The sequence below is a fragment of the Eretmochelys imbricata genome, chromosome 1, assembly GCF_965152235.1.
Source record: "Eretmochelys imbricata isolate rEreImb1 chromosome 1, rEreImb1.hap1, whole genome shotgun sequence".
Taxonomy (NCBI): domain Eukaryota; kingdom Metazoa; phylum Chordata; order Testudines; family Cheloniidae; genus Eretmochelys; species Eretmochelys imbricata.
Genome location: NC_135572.1, coordinates 354,391,066 through 354,417,855, shown reverse-complemented (window position 1 = coordinate 354,417,855; position 26,790 = coordinate 354,391,066). Strand labels below are relative to the sequence as shown.

The window sequence follows — 26,790 nt, the reverse complement described above, 5'->3', positions numbered from 1 at the left end:
GAAGGACAGGCAGGGCAGAAAAGGTGTGGGAGTTGCACTGTATGTAAGAGAGCAGTATGACTGCTCAGAGCTTAAGTATGAAACTGCAGAAAAACCTGACAGTCTCTGGATTAAGTTTAGAAGTGTGAGCAACAAGGGTGATGTCGTGGTGGGAGTCTACTATAGACCACACGACCAGGGGGATGAGGTGGACGAGGCTTTCTTCTGGCAACTCTGAGAAGTTACAAGATCACAGGCCCTGGTTCTCATGGGAGACTTCAATCATCTTGATATCTGCTGGGAGAGCAATACAGCGGTGCACAGGCAATCCAGGAAGTTTTTGGAAAATGTAGGGGACAATTTCCTGGTGCAAGTGCTGGAGGAACCAACTAGGGGCAGAGCTCTTTTTCACCTGCTGCTCACAAACCGGGAAGAATTAGTAGGGGAAGCAAAAGTGGATGGGAACCTGGGAGGCAGTGACCATGAGATGGTCGAGTTCAGGATCCTGACACAAGGAAGAAAGGAAAGCAGCAAAATACAGACCCTGGACTTCAGAAAAGCAGACTTTGACTCCCTCAGGGAACTGATGGGCAAGATCCCCCGGGAGAATTACATGAGGGGGAAAGGAGTCCAGGAGAGCTGGCTGTATTTTAAACAATCCTTATTGAAGTTACAGGGACAAACCATCCCGATGTGTAAAAAGAATAGTAAATATGGCAGGCAACCAGCTTGGCTTAACAGTGAAATCCTTAAAGAGAAGGAGTACTTGTGGCACTTTAGAGACTAACCAATTTATTTGGGCATAAGCTTTTGTGAGCTACAGCTCACTTCATCGGATGCATACTGTGGAAACTGCAGAAGACATTATATACACAGAGACCATGAAACAATACCTCCTCCCACCCCACTCTCCTGCTGGTAATAGCTTATCTAAAGTGACCACTCTCCTTACAACGTGTATGATAATCAAGGTGGGCCATTTCCAACACAAATCCAGGGTTTAACAAGAACATCTGGGGGGGGTGGGGTAGGAAAAAACAAGGGGAAATAGGCTTGAATAGAGACTGGGAGTGGCTTAGTCATTATGCAAGGTAGCCTAAGTTAATTGTATCCAATTTGCAAATGAATTCCAATTCAGCAGTTTCTCGCTGGAGTCTGGATTTGAAGTTTTTCTGTTGTAAAATAGCAACTTTCAAGTCTGTAATCGCGTGACCAGAGAGATTGAAGTGTTCTCCGACTGGTTTATGAATGTTACAATTCTTGACATCTGATTTGTGTCCATTTACTCTTTTACGTAGAGACTGTCCAGTTTGACCAATGTACATGGCAGAGGGGCACTGCTGGCACATGATGGCATATATCACATTGGTGGATGTGCAGGTGAACGAGCCTCTGATAGTGTGGCTGATGTGATTAGGCCCTGTGACGGTGTCCCCTGAATAGATATGTGGGCACAGTTGGCAACGGGCTTTGTTGGAAGGATAGGTTCCTGGGTTAGTGGTTCTGTTGTGTGGTATGTGGTTGTTGGTGAGTATTTGCTTCAGGTTGCGGGGCTGTCTGTAGGCAAGGACTGGCCTGTCTCCCAAGATTTGTGAGTGTGTTGGGTCATCCTTCAGGATAGGTTGTAGATCCTTAATAATGCGTTGGAGGGGTTTTAGTTGGGGGCTGAAGGTGACGGCTAGTGGCGTTCTGTTATTTTCTTTGTTAGGCCTGTCCTGTAGTAGGTGACTTCTGGGAACTCTTCTGGCTCTATCAATCTGTTTCTTCACTTCCGCAGGTGGGTTTTGTAGTTGTAAGAATGCTTGATAGAGATCTTGTAGGTGTCTGTCTCTGTCTGAGGGGTTGGAGCAAATGCGATTGTATTGCAGAGCTTGGCTGTAGATGATGGATCGTGTGGTGGGTCAGGGTGAAAGCTGGAGGCATGTAGGTAGGAACAGTGGTCAGTAGGTTTCCGGTATAGGGTGGTGTTTATGTGACAATCGTTTATTAGCACTGTAGTGTCCAGGAAGTGGATCTCTTGTGTTGACTGGACCAGGCTGAGGTTGATGGTGGGATGGAAATTGTTGAAATCATGGTGGAATTCCTCAAGGGCTTCTTTTCCATGGGTCCAGATGATGAAGATGTCATCAATATAGCGCAAGTAGAGTACGGGTGTTAGGGGACGAGAGCTGAGGAAGCGTTGTTCTAAATCAGCCATAAAAATGTTAGCATACTGTGGGGCCATGAGGGTACCCATAGCAGTGCCGCTGATCTGAAGGTATACATTGTCCCCAAATGTAAAATAGTTATGGGTAAGGACAAAGTCACAAAGTTCAGCCACCAGGTTAGCCGTGACATTATCGGGGATAGTGTTCTTGACGGCTTGTAGTCCATCTTTGTGTGGAATGTTGGTGTAGAGGGCTTCTACAACCATAGTGGCCAGGATGGTGTTATCAGGAAGATCACCGATGGATTGTAGTTTCCTCAGGAAGTCAATGGTGTCTCGAAGGTAGCTGGGAGTGCTGGTAGCGTAGGGCCTGAGGAGGGAGTCTACATAGCCAGACAATCCTGCTGTCAGGGTGCCAATGCCTGAGATGATGGGGCATCCAGGATTTCCAGGTTTATGGATCTTGGGTAGTAGATAGAATATCCCAGGTCGGGGTTCCAGGGGTGTGTCTGTGCGGATTTGATCTTGTGCTTTTTCAGGGAGTTTCTTGAGCAAATGCTGTAGTTTCTTTTGGTAACCCTCAGTGGGATCAGAGGGTAATGGCTTGTAGAAAGTGGTGTTGGAGAACTGCTGAGCAGCCTCTTGTTCATATTCCGACCTATTCATGATGACAACAGCACCTCCTTTGTCAGCCTTTTTGATTATGTCAGAGTTGTTTCTGAGGCTGTGGATGGCATTGTGTTCCGCACGACTGAGGTTATGGGGCAAGTGATGCTGCTTTTCCACAATTTCAGCACGTCGGCGGAAGCACTCTATGTAGAAGTCCAGTCTGCTGTTTCGACCTTCAGGAGGAGTCCACCAAGAATCCTTCTTTCTGTAGTGTTGGTAGGGAGGTCTCTGTGGATTAGTATGTTGTTCAGAGGTATGTTGGAAATGTTCCTTGAGTCGGAGACGTCGAAAATAGGATTCCAGGTCACCACAGAACTGCATCATGTTCGTGGGGGTGGAGGGGCAGAAGGAGAGGCCCCGAGATAGGACAGCTGCTTCTGCTGGGCTGAGAGTATAGTTGGATAGGTTAACAATATTGCTGGGAGGGTTGAGGGAACCATTGCTGTAGCCCCTTCTGGCATGTAGTAGTTTAGAAAGTTTAGTGTCCTTTTTCTTTTGTAGAGAAGCAAAGTGTGTGTTGTAAATGGCTTGTCTAGTTTTACTAAAGTCCAGCCATGAGGAAGTTTGTGTGGAAGGTTGGTTTTTTATGAGAGTATCCATTTTTGAGAGCTCATTCTTAATCTTTCCCTGTTTGCTGTAGAGGATGTTGATCAGGTGATTCCGCAGATTCTTTGAGAGCGTGTGGCACAAGCTGTCAGCATAGTCTGTGTGGTATGTAGATTGTAATGGATTTTTTACCTTCAGTCCTTTTGGTACGATGTCCATCTGTTTGCATTTGGAAAGGAAGATGATGTCTGTCTGTATCTGTACAAATTTTTTCATGCTAAATACAAAAAAGAAGCTTACAAGAAGTGGAAGATTGGACAAATGACCAGGGATGAGTACAAAAATATTGCTCAGGCATGCAGGAGTGAAATCAGGAAGGCCAAATCACACCTGGAGTTGCAGCTAGCAAGAGATGTTAAGAGTAACAAGAAGGGTTTCTTCAGGTATGTTAGCAACAAGAAGAAAGTCAAGGAAAGTGTGGGCCCCTTACTGAATGGGGGAGGCAACCTAGTGACAGAAGATGGGGAAAAAGCTAATGTACTAAATGCTTTTTCTGCCTCTGTCTTCACGAACAAGGTCAGCTCCCAGACTACTGCACTGGGCAGCACAGCATGGGGAGGAGGTGACCAGTCCTCTGTGGAGAAAGAAGTGGTTTGGGACTATTTAGAAAAGCTGGACGAGCACAAGTCCATGGGGCCGGATGCGCTGCATCCGAGAGTGCTAAAGAAGTTGGGGGATGTGATTGCAGAGCCATTGGCCATTATCTTTGAAAACTCATGGCGATCGGGAGAGGTCCCAGATGACTGGAAAAAGGCTAATGTAGTGCCCATCTTTAAAAAAGGGAAGAAGTAGGATCCTGGGAACTACAGGCCAGTCAGCCTCACCTCAGTCCCTGGAAAAATCATGGAGCAGGTCCTCAAGGAATCAATTCTGAAGCACTTAGAGGAGAGGAAAGTGATCAGGAACAGTCAGCATGGATTCACCAAGGGCAAGTCATGCCTGACTAATCTAACTGCCTTCTATGACGAGGTAACTGGCTCTGTGGATGAAGGGAAAGCAGTGGACGTGTTGTTCCTTGACTTTAGCAAAGCTTTTGACATGGTCTCCCACAGTATTCTTGCCAGCAAGTTAAAGAAGTATGGGCTGGACGAATGGACTATAAGGTGGATAGAAAGCGGGCTAGATTGTCGGGCTCAACGGGTAGTGATCAATGGCTCCATGTCTAATTGGCAGCCGGTATCAAGTGGAGTGCCCCAGGGGTCGGTCCTGGGGCCGGTTTTGTTCAATATCTTCATAAATGATCTGGAGGATGGGGTGGATTGCACCCTCAGCAAGTTTGCAGATGACACTAAACTGGGAGGAGTGGTAGATACGCTGGAGGGAAGGGATAGGATACAGAGGGATCTAGACAAATTGGAGGACTGGGCCAAAAGAAATCTGATGAGGTTCAACAAGGACAAGTGCAGAGTCCTGCACTTAGGACGGAAGAATCCAATGCACCGCTACAGACTAGGGACCGAATGGCTCGGCAGCAGTTCTGCAGAAAAGGACCTAGGGGGTTACAGTGGACGAGAAGTTGGATATGAGTCAACAGTGTGCCCTTGTTGCCAAGAAGGCCAATGGCATTTTGGGATGTATAAGTAGGGGCATTGCCAGCAGATTGAGGGACGTGATCGTTCCCCTCTATTCGACTTTGGTGAGGCCTCATCTGGAGTACTGTGTCCAGTTTTGGGCCCCACACTACAAGAAGGATGTGGAAAAATTGGAAAGAGTCCAGCAGAGGGCAACAAAAATGATTAGGGGACTGGAACACATGACTTATGAGGAGAGGCTGAGGGAACTGGGATTGTTTAGTCTGCTGAAGAGAAGAATGAGGGGAGATTTGATAGCTGCTTTCAACTACCTGAAAGGGGGTTCCAAAGAGGATGGATCTAGACTGTTCTCCGTGGTAGCAGATGACAGAACAAGGAGTAATGGTCTCCAGTTGCAGTGGGGGAGATTTAGGTTGGATATTAGGAAAAACTTTTTCACTAGGAGGGTGGTGAAACACTGGAATGCGTTACCTAGGGAGGTGGTGGAATCTCCTTCCTTAGAAGTTTTTAAGGTCAGGCTTGACAAAGCCCTGGCTGGGATGATTTAGTCGGGGATCGGTCCTGCTTTGAGCAGGGGGTTGGACTAGATGACCTCCTGAGGTCCGTTCCAACCCTGATATTCTATGATTCTATGACAGTCACAGGACCATGGGGCATCATGGGAGATGTAGTCTAGCCAGGGAGCCCAGCTAATAGGGAAGAACGAGGCCATGAGACACTGGAACTACAATTCCCTTGAGACAGCGGGGCACTAAAGGGAACTGCAGTTTGATGTTGCAATTTGGTTCAACAAACCAAAATGAAACATTAGTTTTGATAATGATGAAACGTTTCATTTAAAATTCAAAAGTGTCAAAACAAAACATTTCCTCATTTCCAAATCAAGATTATTTTATTTTAGTTGTTTTAGTTTTTCATTTCAGGAAATTTTGGGGCTTTTCAGTCCAACTCAGGATGCCAAAATAGTGACACATCAGAATTTCCCAGAGCCTGGAGATTCCAATTTTTCTTCAGCTTTAGTTTACAGCTTCATGACTAAAGAGAGGGCAAAATGGTCTAGTGCTTACAGCACAGGATTGAAATTCAAAAGATCAAAGTCCTATTCCTGGTTCTTCCACAGACTTGTTGAGTAACCTGGGCAGGTGACTTAACCTCTTTGTGCCTCCAGTTCCCCACTGGTACAACGCGAATAACTCCCCCATTTTGCACAGGGATTGGAGGGCCTTAATTCATAACTCTTTGTAAAACACTTTGAGCGCTTCAGAAGGATTGTGCTATTCAAGTGTGAAGTATTCTTAAAGTGCATCTGCAAAATTTGAGCATGCAGAAACATGAATAAATGTTTATGCTTGTACTAGAAGTGCACACCCATTTTTTGCAGATGCAATTTGGTATGAATTTGGAAACCATGACTCCCAAAACTTTCTAGTCCTCTTTATCTGCAGACCTGAAAAAAATTCTACAGAGAGATAAAATGCCAAAAATCAAACACCCTGTCGATACTACTAGCACCTGTTCAGTTGGGTTATGATGATGAACATTTTTTCCGGGTTTTACAAAATGCTCAACAGATGAAAGCCACTAGGCTCCTGTGTCGACAATTTGACTATTAAGAAAGTTAACTGAAACCACAAGAACTAAGTCAAAGCATTTGGTGCTGGCTTAACTCTGCTTTCACGGAAGTCAATCGGAGCTTTACCACGGACTTCAATAGCAGCGGAGTTAGGGCAATGCTGAGTGCACTGATATGCACCAATAACTTTTAAAGACCAACGTACACCTAGAGAAGCTTGGGAATTAAGAATTAGATTTGATACTACCTCCTTCACAGAAGTATAACTGAAAATTAGGTGTCACTACAGAAGGGAATATTCACCGCTTCACCTTAATCCACTATAAGAAAAGGAGTACTTGTGGCACCTTAGAGACTAACCAATTTATTTGAGCATGAGCTTTCGTGAGCTACAGCTCACTTCATCGGATGCATTCAGTGGAAAATACAGTGGGGAGATTTATATACATAGAGAACATGAAACAATGGGTGTTACCATACACACTGTAATGAGAGTGATCACTTAAGGTGAGCTATTACCAGCAGGAGAGCGGGGGGAGCTGTAGCTCACAACAGCTCATGCTCAAACAAATCTGCTAGTCACCAAGGTGCCACAAGCACTCCCTTTCTCCTTGCGAATACAGACTAACACGGCTGCTACTCTGAAACCTACTATATGGTGAAACCAATCCGTACCTAATCAGGTGTCAGCTTTCTTCAATACACATGAACAAGCAGCCAGAGAACCAGTCTTTGCAGTCTTAACAGCCCACATAGATTGTTATATCAAAAGTATAAAAGAATAGACACTGACATTGTTCAATTCTAAAGAGTGTAATAAATCCTTGTTTTGAGCAAGGAATACAAAACACCAGCTACCTGCACAGCCTCACCACAAAGACCTTTTAGGGCCTCTTCTAGACACAATGATCCAGGCCTATGGAGTCAATGGAAGTTAGGAGCCTACATACCTCTGAGGATCTGGGCCAATGGGACAAACTAAGACATCTATATCCACTACAGAATTTTGAAGAATTTTCACCAGAGCACTACAGAGTCTGAGGACCTTGCTGCAGAACGTTCATCCAGTTTGCAGCAAACTACAAGGGGCTTTAGATATAGATGTCTTAGTTTGTCCCATTGGCCCAGATCCTCAGAGGTATGTAGGCTCCTAACTTCCATTGACTCCATAGGCCTGGATCATTGTGTCTAGAAGAGGCCCTAAAAGGTCTTTGTGGTGAGGCTGTGCAGGTAGCTGGTGTTTTGTATTCCTTGCTCAAAACAAGGATTTATTACACTCTTTAGAATTGAACAATGTCAGTGTCTATTCTTTTATACTTCTGATATAACAATCTATGTGGGCTGTTAAGACTGCAAAGACTGGTTCTCTGGCTGCTTGTTCATGTGTATTGAAGAAAGCTGACACCTGATTAGGTGCGGATTGGTTTCACCATATAGTAGGTTTCAGAGTAGCAGCCGTGTTAGTCTGTATTCGCAAGGAGAAAGGGAGTGCTTGTGGCACCTTGGTGACTAGCAGATTTGTTTGAGCATGAGCTGTTGTGAGCTACAGCTCCCCCCGCTCTCCTGCTGGTAATAGCTCACCTTAAGTGATCACTCTCATTACAGTGTGTATGGTAACACCCATTGTTTCATGTTCTCTATGTATATAAATCTCCCCACTGTATTTTCCACTGAATGCATCCGATGAAGTGAGCTGTAGCTCACGAAAGCTCATGCTCAAATAAATTGGTTAGTCTCTAAGGTGCCACAAGTACTCCTTTTCTTTTTGCAAATACAGACTAACACGGCTGTTACTCTTAATCCACTATAATACCCTTTTCCCATTAGCGAGTGAGCAGCTGCTCTCACCATGAATTACTTTGCTTCGTGACTTAACAAGATCATATGCTATGTTCAGAAAAGAATTAGATACATTCATGGAGGATAGGTGCATGAATGGCTCTTACCCAGGATGGGCAGGGACGGTGTCCCTAGCCTCTGTTTGCCAGAAGCTAAGAATGGGCGACAGGGGATGGATCACTTGATGATTCCCTGTTCTGTTCATTCCCTCTGGGGCACCTGGTATTGGCCACTGTCGGAAGACAGGATACTGGGCTAGATGGACCTTTGGTCTGACCCAATATGGCCATTCTTACGGACTCTTGAGGATCTAGGACACTTACTTCAAGACAAGCGTTTATACTTGTGACTGAAACTGCTTAGAGAGAGGAGGACCCCCAATTAGAGTCATTTCAACGCCCCCTCCCCCAGAAGCTTTCACAGCTTCCACATACAATATAAAAAATCTGCCCTACCCCAAGCAAGTGTATTTTTGTTGGTCTCTCTCCTCCAGTAATTGTCACTGCATTCTCAAACACATTCAAATTGCCCCGTGATAAGAAAGCAGTGTTCCCAGTCATGCTGCCTCTGACATCACCTGGGAGATGGAGAAAAGGCCCAGTAAGCCAGTGCATGAAGAAAAGCAAGTATGACTGTGACGGTGGCCCCCATAAGGCTTTATGGAAACATGCTTATGAATACATATGACATAACTGGAATATGTTCTATGCTACATATGCCATGTAACATACCTATGTAAAGGTTATGACCTACTGAATCTATTAATCCTATTTGTATGCATGTATCATTTTTGTATTTGAAGTTATGAATATTGGCCGTGTACTGGCTTGATTTCTAAATAACCTTAGTAGAGCATTTGGTCAGTTTCTGGAGAAAGGAATTTGCAAAGTTAAGTACCCAATCAACAAGCACTTAAGGAACAATGCATCTTGGAATGCTCCAATCCACATAAGAAGTATTCCTGGAGACATTCAAGATACCATGTGGGCAATGGCTTCTGCCTGTAAAAACTGTGAATCACGCATGGACATGTGACTTGCCCAGGTGACTCCAGAACTCCATCTTGGAGCTGGACTTTGCATAGGAGAGAGGAGGGGGTTGGGAGACCCCTCCATTTTGTCTTCAGCTGGCTAAGGAGATAGCCTCTCCATCCCCAAGGATACCTGAAAGAAACTGGAACAAAAGACAGTAACTACAGGGCGTGTGAGTGATTGCTGGACCCGGACTAGAAGGAGATTAGTCTGTAAAAGGAAGCTTACTGGAACTGGTGAGGTTTTGTCTGTATTCAGTTTTATTAGACATAGACTTGCGGGTTTTATTTTATTTTGCTTGGTAATTCACTTTGTTCTGTCTGTTATTACTTGGAACCACTTAAATCCTACTTTCTGTATTTAATAAAATCACTTTTACTTATTAACCCAGAGTATTTATTAATACTTGGGGGGGGCGGCAAACAGCTGTGTATCTCTCTCTATCAGTATTATAGGGGGCGAACAATTTATGAGTTTACCCTGTATAACCTTTATACAGGGTAAAACGGATTTATTTAGGGTTTAGACCCCATTGGGAGTTGGGCATCTGAGTGTTAAAGACAGGCACACTTCTGTAAACTGTTTTCAGTGAAGCCTACAGCTGTTAGGGGACGTGGTTCAGACCTGGGTCTGGGTTTGCAGCAGGCTAGTGGGTCTGGCTCAAACCAGGCAGGGCACTGAAATCCTAAGCTGACAGGGCAGGAAAGCAGGAGCAGAAATAGTCTTGGCACATTGTGTGGCAGCTCCCAGGGGGTTTCTGTGATCCAAAGTCACAATGACTTTTTTTAAAAAGCATGTATTGTTATTATTTGTATTGCAGTAGTGCCTAGGAGCTCCAGTCCTGGATCAGGACCTGTGCTAGGCACTGTACAAACACAATTTAATTTCTTACCCTCTTGATTTCCACCCACTAACATCTTATTCCGGATTTTCTTGCAGACATCCAAGATAGTAGATCCAACGTAAGCTATTTCAGGGCCAAATCTGAAACTCTACAAGATGGAGCAAAGGAAGCAGAGATCAGGCAAAAAGGTAAATCCCACACCAAAAGTACACGGGAAATTACACCAGCTTATGAAACAAAGATGACCCACTTTGATTAACAGACATGTTTTCTCGCTGCTAGCTCTTGGAAGAGGCAAGGTCATTCCTCTTTAAATTTTAAACTGAAGTAAGCGTACTACTGAAGAGAACTATGGGTCTTCAGCACTGGAATACACATGCACACACTGCCCAATCTTACCTGTGTGAGATAGAAGATGTGGGTGTGTGGCACTGCAAAGAGTGCATTGACAGCACCTCGGAAGGTATAGATCTGTTGGTGTGGGTCTCCTACAAAGATTATTCCACAGGTCTGGGACAGCACAATGTCCATGATGGCTGCAGCAAAAAGTGAAGCATGAACGAAACTCAAAGGGACCTGCTCGCCAAACCAAAACAAACTTCACCTGGTTAAGAAAATGGCTCCAGCCCAAACAAGCAACTGGGAAATAAACAAGCCCTTTAACCACATAAGTGACAAGAAATTATTAGAACATATTGATGGTTTTGTGGATAAACTGAACTGGGACATAGGACGCCTGGGTTCAATTCCCTTCTCCACCATGGACTCCCTGTATGACAATCTTAGGCAAAAAATCACAATCTGTGTTTTAGTTCTCCAACTGTAAACCCAGGAGAACAATCCTTCCATTTCCCCGCACACTTTGTCTGTCTTGTTTATGGACACCACGAGCTCTTCAGAACAAGGATTGTCCCCTTACTACGTGTTTCTACAGAGCCTACCACAACAGAGCCCTAATCTTGGTTGGGGCCTCAAGGCACCACTTATAATAATAATGACGCTGCTGCACAGAAATTGAAGGCACTTGTGAAAAACATAAAACCCCTCTCTCCCTCCTCCTAATGCGCCCCGCCTACCCCCAAACCACCAGGTCCGTATGTGCGGGTTAGTGATCTGAGCACAGGCATAGAAACCAAGTTCCCCTCCTAGCTCAGTTACCAATTCCCTCGGTGTCTTTATTTCCTATCGGTGGCACAGGAATAATGGGGTTAATTAGGTAATTATTTGTTCAGATGGTCTCCTGCCTTACTCACCTGGCGTGCAGTCTTGTGCTTCATCCACAAATATGGCATCATATGTATAAAGCCGCGGCTTCTCAAGCTGCCAAAGCTTCAAATACCCTGGAAGAAGGATCGGACGGTCAGGTATTTCAGATGGAAAAGTCACAACTAAGGGCAAGTTACTGTCAGATTAATGAGACACTATCAATCTGAAACCCAGCCAGTTTTTAAAGACTGTTTTAAAAGCAGTTTCTGACCACCAATTTTGTGGGTTTATACATATTATTTATTTGCTCCTGTACGATGCCTTCTCCCTAGCTGCTCGTGGAACACAAAACCACCAAAGGGGAAAATAATTACACAGGTTTTGTGATTCTGACCATACTCCAGGAACTGCTGAAGGCACACAAGAGCTGTTTGCACAAAGCAAACTGGGAAAAGAGTGGTTTCTTCTCCCTCTGATTGCGGTCAGTAAAAGCCATCGCAGGTGCTACTATTTTTGCTGTTTAAACTGAGGATGTCCCTTTTAACGTCTGCATCTTTATGACAACATACCATCCGATGTCATTTTGCAATTCAGTTCTGTATTTCCATTTAGAATTTTCATATTGTCCCATATCCGTCTTGCTTCTTCAACAATGATCTGGAAAGCAACATCAGAAGAATCCAGGTAGATTTTCATGCACAAAACTTCATTTTCTGCTGCCTCAACTACTTCAGCATAACTGAGATGACAAACCTACGGTCTGTGTCGTGCCTAATCACATTGTCCCTCCTCTGGTATCCCAATGACTCATCTATCAAGCTTCAGTTTCTCTTATAGCCCTGAAAGATCATAGCCATTCTTCCCCTGGCTTTCATCTCTGACCTCATCTCCTGATATATTTCCCTCCTGTGTGGACCCTCCACATGGCAATAACACTGAGCTCCCCCTGCACGGGGAACTCCCTCCCCAAAACTTATTTGTTAAATCTGTCCACTCCTAACTGAAATCCCTCCTGAAAATCGCATGTCTGCCATGCCACAAAATGAATTTTTTTTTTAAATAGCCCAAAACAACAGTTCTATGGAGCAGAAACTTAGGAGATGCATGTGTCAATCAAGAGTAACCATGTGACCATTTTGCTGTAACACTGTTTCTTCCTCACCCCAATCTTCTTGTTTGTCACCCATCATATCTAAAATTTAGGCCCCAATTCTTCAAAACCTTGTGGATGGGAATAGTCCCACTGGCTTCTAAGGATGAATGGGAAGTTCAGACTTCATGCCTATTCATCCCTTGGTCTCTCTGGTAAGTTTGCCCATTAGTCCCAGCTGAACAGGTTGGTTGGTTTCCTTGCTTGTTGTGTGGTATAGGGCAGGCAACGTTGGAATAACTGGGCCCACAAATTTACCCTAATTCTAAGCTCAATTGTAAAAAGTGAGTGAAAGTTCATAGAAGGTCACAATAACCAATTACAAATGTTGATGAGAAAAGGTACAAAAGAGAGAGACACTGAATTAATCCAAACAGAAAGGCCTACTGATATAACTCAAGGACTGTGTTAAGATTGTGCCTGGTAAACAAGAATGGTGTGGGACTGAAAATCAATGGACTACGCTTGGCATGTCAGAAGTTAGGCCTCATGGGTGAGCAAAATGGGAAAGGGTGGGAAAAATGGGCAGATGGACTACTCCACTCATCACCCCTCTTTCAGGACCCTTAATAAAAGATTTTTGGGGGTAGGGACTGGCAAATCAATTAGCGGAATTCCTGCAAGAGGGGGAAGGCCCTCAGACCTCTGTCCCACTCCACTCCAAGGACATTGTTCTTCACCTGTGGATCCCAAAGGTCACTACATCAATGTGATGTCCAGACCCTTATGTACCAACAGGAACACCTGGTCCTCACTGCTGAACCAGCACAGATACGCGAGATCCTGCTTTGCCTCTCCTTCCCTTGTATGTTCCTCTCTGCCCCACTATTTTTCCTCTTGTTCTCTCTCTCTTGGCTTTCCACCTGATCTGATCCTGAAATCAATTGTATCGCATGGCACCAACACAATGAGATGAGACAGCCCATCCCTCCAAGCCTGAGAGAGAATGGTACCAACCAACCGAGAGAGGAACCAACCAACCAGATGACATCTCGGACTCCAGACTGGGAAATGGGCCAGAGCCCAGTGAGCTGCTTTCATGGTTAACCTGCCAACCCAGAGCATCTGTCTGTCTATGATTGACTTGCTGCCTGGAATCCCAAGAACATCAACAAAAGCCGAATTTCTTCCACCTTTACTATCCTGTCTATTGCTCCCCTTGCATCTGTTTGTCAAAAGAAGGAAAAGTAACCATCCTTTACATCTCTAAATTGAGCAACAAAACTAAGCCTTTCCTCCCCACTTAGAAGGGTTGTCCAACAAAATAAGAGACTCTAACTGATGTCCTTTCTTTAAAAGGGTCTTTTAATAAGTGCTGACTAAGTTTGTCTCATGTAATCATTTAATTTCAATTTTAAACTGCTTTATAACTTGTTTTAGCTTCCCCCCACCACCACCTGTATTTTAGTTAATAAATTGCTAAATTTTAGCATCATATTCGTAAAGTATGTCTACAGTAGGAACACTACAGTAACATAGACACTACACTGATGGAAAGGGTTCTTCTGTCACTACAATAAATCCATCTCTTCAAGAGGCTCTAGGCAGGTCAAGGAAAAGTTTTTCCACCAACCTAGAGGTGTCTACGCTGGGATTTAGGTCGGCTTAATTACATCGCACAGGGCATGAAATTTTTCACAGCCCTGAACAACGTAGTTAAGCTAACCTAACTTTGTAACGTAGACCAGCCCTTTGTGTGTTTGCCATGAAACAAATCGAGGGGTCTGTATATCCAACTCCACACCTTGTCTAACACTGTTTAATGTTGGATAGTGACAGAGTCATGTTGGCACGGTTAACTTTTTGGGCTTAGATATTTCAGCTAAATTAATATGCCAGCACTTGTCACTGGGAACTGGACTGAGTCCAGTATTTAATTCTCAGCATGCAGTCATTTAGTAGCCTCTGTGAAATGAATTCCAGTCAGCCAATTCTGACCTGAGGTGGATCTGAAATGGTGATCTAGAAGTGGAAGACTCATTATCTCATTTCCAGACCCCATTTCTTGAGGGTTAAAAATAGTGCTTTGCAGGAAACAACTTGAAGAACTTAAGTCCTTGTGAAAATTCATTTTATCAACTGACAGAGTTTTGGTCTCTAGAAATGAATCTCCATTATGATACTTGGACGACTAAATCAAAAATTACGTATTTGACGAAATTAACCTGTTAAGTGATCATTACAGGCATTCAAAATATTAAAAAAACAAAAATAAAAACCAAAACCCTGGTTAAAAATAAACCTGTTCTAGACTCTTCCTAAAAATGTTAACATGACGTGATTTTAACAACAATGTATGGATGGGTTAAGACACAAAACTCAAATAAAAAATCCCAGCCAAACAGCTAGCTACTGCCAAAGTTTTGTTCAGCCATATAGCTACTTGTTAGACACAGGAAATGAACTGTTTCAGAGTAGCAGCCGTGTTAGTTTGTATCCGCAAAAAGAAAAGGAGGACTTGTGGCACCTTAGAGACTAACCAATTTATTTGAGCATAAGCTTTCGTGAGCTACAGCTCACTTCAATCGGATGCATGTAGTGGAAAATACAGTAGGGGGATTTTATATACACAGAGAACATGAAACAATGGGTGTTACAATACACACTGTAACAAGAGTGATCAGGTAAAGTGAGCTATTACCAGCAAGAGAGGAAAAAAACCCTTTTGTAGTGATAATCAAGGTGGGCCATTTCCAGCAGTTGACAAGAACGTGTGAGGAACAATGGGGGGGGGAGAGGAAGGGCGGGAAAACTACGGGGAAATAGTTTTACTTTGTGTAATGACACATCCACTCCCAGTCACCTTCAGCCCCCAACTAAAACCTCTCCAGCGCATCATCAAGGATTTACAACCTATCCTGAAGGACAACCCATCACTCTCACAGATCTTGGGAGGCAGGCCGGCCAGTCCTTGCTTACAGACAGGCCCCCAGCCTGAAACAAATCCTCACCAGCAACCACACAACAAAAACACTAACCCAGGAACCTATCCTTGCAACAAAGCCCGTTGCCAATTGTGTCCACAGATCTATTCAGGGGACACCATCACAGGGCCTAATAACATCAGCCACACTATCAGAGGCTCGTTCACCTGCACATCTACCAATGTGATATATGCCATCGTGTGCCAGCAATGCCCCTCTGCCATGTACATTGGCCAAACTGGACAGGCTCTACGTAAAAGAATAAATGGACACAAATCAGATGTCAAGAATTATAACATTCAAAAACCAGTCGGAGAACACTTCAATCTCTCTGGTCACTCGATTACAGACCTAAAAGTGGCAATATTACAACAAAAAAACTTCAGAAACAGACTCCAACAAGAGACTGCTGAATTGGAATTAATTTGCAAACTGGACACCATTAAATTAGGCTTGAATAAAGACTGGGAGTGTATGTGTCATTACACAAAGTAAAACTATTTCCCCGTGTTCCCCCCCCTTCCTCATACGTTCTTGTCAACTGCTGGAAATGGCTCACCTTGATCATCACTACAAAAGTTTTTTTTTTCTCTCTTGCTGGTAATAGCTCACCTTACCTGATCACTCTTGTTACAGTCTGTATGGTAACACCCATTGTTTCATGTTCTCTGTGTATATAAAATCCCCCTACTGTATTTTCCCTGCATGCATCCGATGAAGTGAGCTGTAGCCAACGAAAGCTTATGCTCAAATAAATTTGTTAGTCTCTAAGGTGCCACAAGTCCTCCTTTTCTTTTTGAGGAAATGAACTGTATTCTTAAGCCAGAACTGGCCCTCTTAAATCTATCTAGTTATTTTTATACCACTGTCAACACTGTAGTACTGGAATGCCTTCCAAATATTAGCAGAAATACATGGGATCTCAAGTTTCTCTCTCTGTTCCTCATACGTATATTGAGTCTGGTCTAAACCCACTGGAAAAGTGTCCCAATGACTTCAAAAGACATTGGATCAGAGCTACGATGAGTTTCTTGTGTCATCTGCTTCTAGAGGATCACACAAGGAGGACATATTCCTTTTCCATAGACCAACCCACGGGAAACAAGAAAAATGCATTTGATTGGTAATTTCCGACTGCTGAATCATAAGGACCACTGTATCACTGGAATCTGCTTCGATGCACATGTTCTACTCCTTCCCCGCTGGACTCTTGCCTCTCCATCAAAACTCACTTGCTTCTCTTCTTCACAGACTAGGACCCTCGCTCCGTGTGTATTTTTGCACCATATGGGGGTGTGCTCCACCGATATGAATTCATCTGAAGAAGCAAAAAAACTTCCAAGCGTCTGAGTTACTGTCTTTGCTCTTACGAAGACAGATTGTCCCGCGCGGTGTTTGAGGATGAAGCTGATCGTGTAGGGTGACAGGTTGGAAAAATTTAGTTTGCCTTTTTCTTTATAGCTGTGCCACAGACAAAAAAACCCAACATATTATTAGTTTGCAAGAAAACTTATCAGAGAAGTGACGTAGCCTTTCCTTCTATTACTAATACTGAAAAGAGCAAAGAGGAGCTACCTAAGGTATTTATATGGCCCTCCCACACTACCACAGATCTGGGAACCTCACAATTCTTAATGTATCTACCCGCACTACAGCCCTATGACATAGGGAAGTTCTGTTATCCGCATTTTACAGATGGGGAAAACTGAGGCGCACAGAGAGGCTAAGTGACTTGCCCACAGTCACATAGGGAATTTAGCTCACATCTCCGGAATCCCAGCCTAGCATCACCACCACTGGGCCATCCTATATGAATGAATTCAAAAACTGCTGGTTGCAAACTGGTTTAAAGGTGACATGTAAGGGGTTGAAAATTGCATGCCAGCCCTTGTTTGCTTCTTCCTGATATCTAAGAAGTCCTGAAAGGCTATTTCAAAAGAAGGGCTCTTTTTCTTCCACACCTTTTACCTTAGAAATACCAGGGCTGTCAATTCTGGTCTTCCATGTTTTTCTGGAGGTCTTTATGGAGGACCTGGATATGTTGATTTGGCACCCACACAGCCCTTTAGCGAAGGAGTGGAAGATACTGAATTTTTAACAAAAGAGGTTTTCTTTCCAATTGTTTATTGAGGCCTTTGAGTTAAACAGGTTTTAACAAACAGCAAAAAGACTTTAAACAGTCTCAACAAAAGAAAAAATCCTCTCCCCGCTCACGCCTTGTCTATATTCCAAGTTGCCCTCGTTTATCTTTAAACCAGTTTAAAACTGATTTAGTTAAACCTGTGCAAAACTGTGTGGGCTAAAGCTAACTCAATGTATGCCAGGTTTAAACAGCATTAAGAGTGTGTCCACACAGGACTTTGCATTGGTTTAACTAAATCAGTTTAAAATAGCGGTGTGATTTTAAACTGGCGCGACTTTTAATATAGACAAGGCATCAAAAGCCAATTCAGGAAAGCACATGTTTAATTTTGAGGATGTGGCCAAAGGGACATAAGGAAGTCTGATTATTGGTTTCTCTAGTGTTTTAATCCTACCAGCAATCCAGTCATTCATAGGCTCATCCAAGAAGAGACAGGAAAGACTATACACAAATTTCTAGCGTAAAAAAAACAAGGAAAAACAAAAAACAAAAAATCCCTCACAGGTCTTCTTTAAATCTCATAAGGGAGCAACGAAAGAGACATTTTTTTTTTCCTTTTACCACCACAAAACAATGAAAAAGAAATATAAAAAGTCATGCCCATAAACAGAAAGGCAATTCAAATAGGATGTTTTGCAAAATTCCCTGCAAGATGCCCACGGCCATTTCTTTTATTCACTCTTTTAAAATACCTTAAAGGTTTCTATGCCAATTAAGTGCCCTTCGAAGTGTGGCGCTATCAAGGAGGCAGCAGTGAAAACTTCCCCCACGCACTGCCCTCTACTGATGTAGAAGAACCATCCGACAGCTCCGAGGCTGATGCATCCTTAGTTTCTCTGCTGACCACAGAGGTAAAGCGCTGGCTGGGGCCTACACACTGACATTCTGAACAGCACACTTTGCCCCACCCTGCTCTATGAACAGGAAAATGAGAAGATCGCTACTTACTTTTTGCCGACACTCGCGTACGCTAACGAATGGAAAGTCTTGCACACAACGTTAGGGGGGAAGACACTCTTTCCGTTCTCCACGATGGCCTTGTTAAATGCCACATACAGAAAGCTGAGATGGGGAAACTTCTCTGCATATTTGATCAAAGTCGAGGTCTTTCCCGTACCTGAAGAACAAAAGAAGGAAAGGCGTCCTTGTGTCAGAATCCTACTTGTATTCCCAGCACTTCTCGCCCATCAGACTCTTCATCACCCCTATATCATTAGCCTAGTCTGCACAATGTGGTTGAGATTTTCAAAGTCAACTAAAGCATTTAGCCAACCAACCTCCACTGCAATTAATGGGAGGTGCATGGCTAAGTCCCCTTTGGAAATCTCAACCTGTAGCCACAAGTGTTATGAACAGTTATAAAATCACGCAATACTTTTAAAACACTCCAGCCAACCTAACTGACATGAGAACATTCTGGGAAAATGAATTGCACCAGTTGTCTAGACAGGTGGCAAGCTGAGTTTACTGTCTTGTGTGGGTGTGGTGGAACAGATGACACCCCACCAGCCAGTCAGGGGCTAAGGAACTCCTGTGGTCACTATCAGACCAAACTCACATGGCAAGTCAGGCTTGGAGGCAGGTGCTCAAAAGGGAGGACCTCATGCAGTTGAGGCGACACTCAGAAGCAAGTAGAGCCAAGGGCCCCAGACTGGGATCCGGTATCTTGCAAACGCTGCCTGCCTTGGCCCTCAAAGGAAGAAGACGGGCCAATCTGTTTTTCTGTTTTGAAGCCCTGCTCCGAGATTAAGCCCCAGCCTTTACATGCACTGAAGAGTGGGAACCTCGACTGCCTGTGGGGCCTGACAGATTACTTCCCTCTCCTTTGCTCAAGAAAAAGGGCTATGGAACTATTTTCCTGTTGTTGGGACTGCTTTCTATCCCCCAAAAGGGGATGGATTCGCTAAAAGGCACAGCTGAAGGACTGTCCCCCAGACCCAGATCAGAGGTTTGCAGCTACTTAGAGAACTATGCATGATGTAAGCAAAGTGCCCACTCTCACCCCAAGGGGGCGACCTCAGGACGTAACATTTCACAATGTGTAATGTGTTCGTCACTCTCCCCCAGCCCTTTTCTATTATTTCTACCTGTTGCACCATATTATCCTGGTCTGTGTACTCTCCAGGACAGGGGCTGCCTTATTTACCTGTTTCTATAGTGCCTAGCACCAGGGAGCCCTAATCCAAAGCTGCCACTACCACAATACTGCTACTAAGAGTGAGGTCAAAAATTTATTTCCTTTTAAAATTTACTGCACTTAATTTCTTTTTTGTGTTATTACAAGACACCCTCTTTTACTCCACTTGTATGAGGAGCGAGAGTTGTGTACGAGTATTCTAAAAAGCTGCTTATTTCCTGCCTACATGGTTATATAGGTATTTGATTTCTACACAAAAATCTACCTCTTGATTCATTTTTGTTAGCTGTAAGCAGTGTTTGCCATGTGTACCTCCTCAGCTCCAATAAAGGAAAAAACACATCAGAACTGGAGTTTGCTTAATTGTCTAATAAGCCAATTTCTTTTTTTGGATAAAGCGTCCCTGCAGCTTGTTTCGCAGTCAGCTTTCTTACCTGCAAATGCCATAATTTTCACTACTTGACCAGGCAAGATTGTGTGGTTTAGGATCCTTTGCTGTTCATGGGTTAGTTTTATGTCAAGTTTATTACTAAGAAATAAAATAAGAACAAAACAATTATTTTTCTGTGTTAAAATACACAACCGACGAGGAACTTATAGCAACGACATGCCTGAGCATGGAATTACAACGCCCTCCTACTGGAGAGGCTGGACTGGGGAGAGACAAGGGGCAGTCAAGTCAGACAGGAAAAGGCTACAGCCATATAAGGCCAGAGATAACAAGGGCCAGAAGGAGGGTTGTAGCAGTGGGGACCATGTAGAATGGGCAGATATTGGAGAGAAAAAAAGCAACATGACTGCAGATGGGAGAAAGAACGGGTGTGACCTTGCATAAGGTCACTTGGGAGCCTTTAAACCTAAGTCATTCAGGTGCTAAGTCCCATTTCCAGAAATGACTTCAGCTCCTAAATCTCACTGAAAAAATTCAGCGGGACTTAGTCTTCTGAGTCGCGTCTGAAAATAGAACTTGGGCTCTTTTCAACATTTGACCTTTAAGTAGTGTGACCAGATGTCCCGTTTTTAAAGGGACAGTCCGTTTTTTGGAACTTTTTCTTATATAGGCGCCTATTACCCGCCACTCCCTGTCCCATTTTTTCCACAGTTGCTATCTGGTCACCCTACCTTTAACCTCTCTGTGCTTCATCTCAGTTCCCCAGCTGTAGCATGGGGGATCGTTATCCTTTATCTCACAGAGGAGTTGTGAGGTTTAATTAACATTTATAAAGCAATTCAGTATTTCAGTGTTGTTTTTATAAATAAAAATATAATTAATTGTAATAAACCTACACAGCAAACTACCTTTTTTCAGAAAGTTGGCGTGAGATACCAAGAGAAAATTCCTCCATCTAGGAATATCCTCCTGATTCTGCCAAAGCCCTTTGTTAACAAATGACTATTCTCAGAAAACTCCCTTTCTACTGATTACAACTGTGAAAGAACCATAGTTAAATTAAGATTTCTGGGTGAGGGACTGGAACTAAGGGCTGGGAAACAAGAGGGTCGAATCCCACGTGTTCAAAGTATCTAAGGAATTCCCATCACCTCACCTGTGAGGTAGGGCAGTGCCACTATCCCCATTTTACAGATGAGGAACTGAGGAACAGAGAGGCTAAGTGGCTTGCCTGGGGTCACAAAGGATGTTTGTGGCAGAACAGGAATTGAATCTGAATTTCAAAAGGCCCAGGCTAGCGCTCTAACCACTGCACAATCTCTCCTTTAAGTAGCAAGCTCTCAGCAACTTGTATCAATACAGATGACAGGATGGAGTTTGTGTGGACAAGAGATATGCCAGCAAACGTCTGATGGCTGGTTTGCCTCACTGCCTCTCTTGAATAAGCAGGCAATGATAATAAGCATGCATTTATTATAATTATTTCCTTTGTGGTAGCAACATGGGGGGTTAAGGCCCCATTGTGCTAGGCGCCACACACACAAAACAAACAAGCTTTTCTAAAAGGGACCATCAAGCTTAAATTTGACCAGCCACACTCCCTTCATCCCCCAAAACATCCCCATGGACAGGGAGGGGGCAGGAGTCTTCCCTAGGAACTTGGAGTGATAACAGTCATTTTAGCCAGCAGTAGTCACGTTATAGGCAGATAACTGCGTTTAACAGATGCTTCTTACCAACTGCGGTCATTGTAATGAGTAAAAACCCCTCATTTTAGTAAGAAAATAAAATACGTTGAATTTTTATAGCTTATGGGTCTGATTCTGCTCTCCCTCTGTGGCAGAGTAATGACACTCCAATGAGACAAAGAAGCTACTCGGACGGATGCCAGTGAGAATGAGACTCTGTAAACTAGCCCTTTCTGTGAAGTGTTTGCTCAGTCTCCAGGACTTTACAGGGATCTGTGTATTTGGCCCTCCCATTTAGATTAAATACATGAGCAGTACCTGGGCCAAGTGCTTCTTCCACAATCTGAACTGGGTGTTTCCAGCTTTGTTGTCTTAGTAACAGGGCAAGAGTTCTCCATCAAATACAAGCAGTAGAAAATACTGTAGTGAAACCTAACAGAAAACATAAAGACATAACAAATCTAATGTAAGAGGATCTTTAACAATGCTCAATTAAACGTCAGTTACCTCCCTCTGCCCCCACAAAAGACCCCAGAAGCCGTTTATGCTGCCCATAAAGCAATATTTGGAGAGCTCACTAGCTGACTTATCCAATAAGGTGCCAGGCTGGACCAAAGGACTTCAAATTCGTTTCTGAGATGAGTAAAACTGCATGTGGAAAGATAACATAGTGCCCCCGGCAATAAAGAGCTGAAGGTGCTGAGGAAAACAGCCAATCAAGATCCTTCCTGTTTCAGTGGACGGATCAGAGATTTCCCATCACTATAGAAGTGTCTTAAGGGGGCAGCATTTGGGATATTAGCGTACCCAAGATTTTCATCAGATGTGTAGACAGCCATTGCTTACACAAATAGAAAAGCAAGACAGGCCACAGACATTCAATGAGTCTAAACAGGGACACAACATTATCATTTAAAGTGCTGTTATAGTCTGAAAAGTGACTGTAAAAGTGGCATGGAGGCGCTCCTTATTTACTGCCTCTCATGGACCCAAGAGCAAGTTGGCCCACCTTGTAAAAAGATTATCTTTATAACCATCCACTCCACAAACATAACCGAGGATCGGAGAATCAAGCTGGGTCCTTTCCTTCTCATGCGTCAACACCTGTAATAAATATTTCGCAACTGAAACCTAATCAATCACCCTGTTGCTGATATCGGATTTATAAGAGAATCCAGATCACTTGGAATAATAATCACAGATAGCATTTTACATTATGTCTACACAGTGCTTTGATTAACAAATTAATCCTCGTGAAACCCGCAGAAGTGCATTAGAAAATGCAAAAAGAACAGGATTACTTGTGGCACCTTAGAGACTAACAAATTTATTTGAGCATAAGCTTTCATGAGCTACAGCTCACTTCATCGGATGCATGCAGTGGAAAATACAGTAGGTGGATTTTATATACACAGAGAACATGAAACAATGGGTGTTACAATACACACTGTAACAAGAGTGATCAGGTAAGGTGAGCTATTACCAGCAGGAGAGAAAAAAAACCTTTTGTAGTGATAATTAAGGTGGGCCATTTCCAGCAGTTGACAAGAACGTGTGAGGAACAGTAGGCTGGAGAGGTTTTAGTTGGGGGCATCATCAAGGATCTACAACCTATCCTGAAGGACGACCCATCACTCTCACAGATCTTGGGAGACAGGCCAGTCCTTGCTTACCCATAGCCCCCCAACCTGAAGCAAATACTCTCCAGCAACCACACAACAAAAACACTAACCTAGGAACCTATCCTTGTGACAAAGTCCATTGCCAATTGTGTCCACGTATCTATTCAGGGGACATCATCATAGGACCTAATCACATCAGTCACACTATCAGAGGCTCGTTCACCTGCACATCTACCAATGTGATATATGCCATCACGTGCCAGCAATGCCCCTCTGCCATGTACGTTGGTCATACCGGACAGTCTCTATGTAAACGAATAAATGGACACAAATCAGACGTCAAGAATTATAACATTCAAAAACCAGTCGGAGAACACTTCAATCTCTCTGGTCACTCGATTACAGACCTAAAAGTCACAATATTACAACAAAAAAACCCTTCAAAAACAGAGTCTAACGAGAGACTGCTGAACTTGAATTAATTTGCAAACTGGACACCATTAAATTAGGCTTGAATAAAGATTGGGAGTGGATGGGTCATGACACAAAGTAAAACTATTTCCCCGTGGTTCCCCTCCCCCCCCATTGTTCCTCACAGGTTCTTGTCAACTGCTGGAAATGGCCCATCTTGATTATCACTACAAAAGGTTTTTTTTCTCTCCTGCTGGTAATAGCTCACCTTACCTGATCACTCTCGCTATAGTGTGTATGGTAACACCCACTGTTTCACGTTCTCTGTGTATATAGAATCGTCCTACTGTATTTTCCACTGCATGCATCCAATGAAGTGGGCTCTGGCCCACGAAAGCTTATACTCAAATAAATTTGTTAGTCTCTAAGGTGCCACAAGGACTCCTGTTCTTTTTGCGGATACAGACTAACACGGCTGCTACTCTGAAACCTGTCATTAGAAAATGCAGGTAGAGATGTGAAGTGACTTGCCCGAGGCTACACGGTGAGTCAATGATAGCTGATTGAAACTCATAACTTCCCTTAGAAACTCACTACTTCTCATAGCTGGGTTAACTCTGTTGTGCTAACAGGAGTAGAAACAACAACTTGCTTTCACAACTGGGACAAGCAATGAAGACTCCAAATACACACAGGTGGTTGATCTGCTGTGTATGGAAGTATTTGTTGTATACAGTCACTTTTCTGAAAATAACAGCACTTAAAAACCACCCTGAACTATTAATATACTGGACTCTTAGCTGCCGTGAACTAAGTTCAATGGAACAAGGATTTGCTCACAATAAATAAGCATTCCAGCTGCAGATTTTTATTTTAAGATATGAGAATCTCCCCCTCCTCACCTGTTACTTATATTGATGCCCTTCTCCCTCATTGCATTCAGCAGCGTGGCCATACAGTACAACGTCTCAGTGATGTCCAGAACTGAAAGGGTAGAGCTGGGTCTCCTAAGACACGCCATGAGCTTCTGGATGTCACGAACGCCATCAGAGAAGAGCACAATAGCTGCTATCACAGCCCACACATTCACAGCCTAGAGAGGGTGATGGCAAAAAGAAGAATGGAGAGAACCAAGAGGACTACAGAGTTTGTCTACTCAGGGCATTGGGGTCGGCGAGAGTGAGAGAGAGAGAGAGAGGCTGGCATTGTGAAAAGATCCCTGTGAGTATTAATAGCATCAGTAACAAATTTCCTCAGCCAATCCCCTTCCTCCCTGCAACTATTTAACATTTCCTATTTACACTAACAATTTATCACAGGCAAATGCTTTTCTTTAGGAAAACCCTTTATGCCCATTGCTCCAGATATGACCCACAAAGTAAAACGTAAGACCAAAAAACCCATCAAGGAATGTTTAACCTACCCCCGCAGTGCCCGCTAAATCAGGCAGTCTCTGAATGATGCATATCTCTGCCTTGGTAAAGAGATGGTGCTGCTTCAAGCACCTGAGAACTGCATCAGGGTCCATTCTCCGGTCAGCATTGGAGGCGGCCATATACCTGTGCAGAAAGTGCCCAAAGTCAAGGAATGAAAGTTAGGTCATCTGCAGTACCATTAAGCCTGCCCTCCGGTATGCATGTAGCCAGATGGGCTTGATCCTGCCAGGCGTTGAGCACTCTGGCTCCGATCCAGAAAGGCACCTAAGCATGTGACCAGTTCCTAATCTCACTGACTTCCAGGGATTAAAAGTTAAGTGAAGCATGTGCTTAAGTACTTTGCTGGATGAGGGCCCTGGATTGTAAACTCTTCAAGGCAGGGATCATGTCTTCGTGCATGTGTAGACAGCACGTAGCATACTGTGGGTGCTACAGGAGTATAAATGATAATGCATACGGCAAGGAGATGAGAGGGGGCTGCAAGGATCACAGCTATTACTGCTAGTAATGAGGAAGGCCTGTGGAAATCCAGTGTGCACTGGTCAGAGAAAAGATAAACTTTTTTTACGCATTGGGTTTTCCAATCTCTCACATCTTAAAAAAAATCGGACTACTTTTGATCCCATTTGCCTCTCCAACTTCCATCTCATCTTCCTTCTCCCTTGCATATCTAACCTTACTGAATACACAGTTTACAATCACAGTCTGGAGTCTCCTCTACCCTCTCCAATCTGGCTTCAGGCCCAGGCACTCCACGGAAACCACTTGCCAAAGTCTCTTAAGACCTCTTCCTAGACAAACCTCAAAACCAGTACTTCAGCCTCAGCCTCTCTGCTTGTCAGCTGCTTTGGATACCATTGACCATGCTCTTCATCTTGCAATCATGTCTTCCCTTGACTTCCGTGACTGTCCTCTCCTGGTTCTCTTCCTTCTCCTCCAGCTGTTCCTTCAGTGTGTCCTTCAGAGGATTCTCCTCATCTCATCTCCAACTTCCTGTGGATGTTCCACAGCAGTCTGTCTCTCCCTACACTTTATTTCTGGGTAATCTCATCCACAAATGCAAATTCAGACACCATCTCTATACTGATGACTCTCCGATCTACCTCTCCACTCCAGTCCTGCCTCCTTTCGTCCACATTAAAACCGTGGCCTCTCTCTTTGACATCTCCTTGTGGATGTCTAGACATCAGCTAAAGCTCAGCACAGCTAAAACAGAGCTTTTACTCTTCCTACCACTCCCTTCCTGGTACCTCTTTTCTCAATCACTAGGGACAACACAGAGTGGATAAAAATTGATGATTTATTAAAAAACAATTTAAAAAGTCAGATTTATTTATTTAAACTAAACACTGGTTGGTTTGTTTTTTAAATTAAAAAATGTAAAATTAAATTTGAAATTGACAACCTATTTAAGGCCTACATTTATTATAATCTATTAAAATAATTTAAAATAAATACAAAAT

General features: G+C 43.6%; 1 protein-coding gene across 3 annotated transcripts in view; it reads right to left on the bottom strand.

Annotated features, from left to right (window-relative positions):
• Positions 1-26,790, bottom strand: part of FBH1 (F-box DNA helicase 1) — a 54,328-nt gene that overhangs the window by 16,733 nt on the left and 10,805 nt on the right. For 2 of the 3 annotated variants that reach the window (XM_077837389.1, XM_077837381.1), the window contains exons 5-15: positions 25,315-25,450; positions 24,794-24,984; positions 22,177-22,290; positions 20,214-20,308; positions 18,591-18,759; positions 16,732-16,960; positions 11,995-12,082; positions 11,473-11,559; positions 10,619-10,755; positions 10,268-10,367; positions 8,800-8,921 (exon numbers count right to left, since the gene is read on the bottom strand). In XM_077837389.1, the coding sequence (XP_077693515.1) occupies positions 8,800-8,921; positions 10,268-10,367; positions 10,619-10,755; positions 11,473-11,559; positions 11,995-12,082; positions 16,732-16,960; positions 18,591-18,759; positions 20,214-20,308; positions 22,177-22,290; positions 24,794-24,984; positions 25,315-25,450 (1,468 nt within the window). The remainder of the gene's footprint in view (positions 1-8,799; positions 8,922-10,267; positions 10,368-10,618; positions 10,756-11,472; positions 11,560-11,994; positions 12,083-16,731; positions 16,961-18,590; positions 18,760-20,213; positions 20,309-22,176; positions 22,291-24,793; positions 24,985-25,314; positions 25,451-26,790) is intronic. The other variant, XM_077837396.1, reaches the window with a different exon arrangement.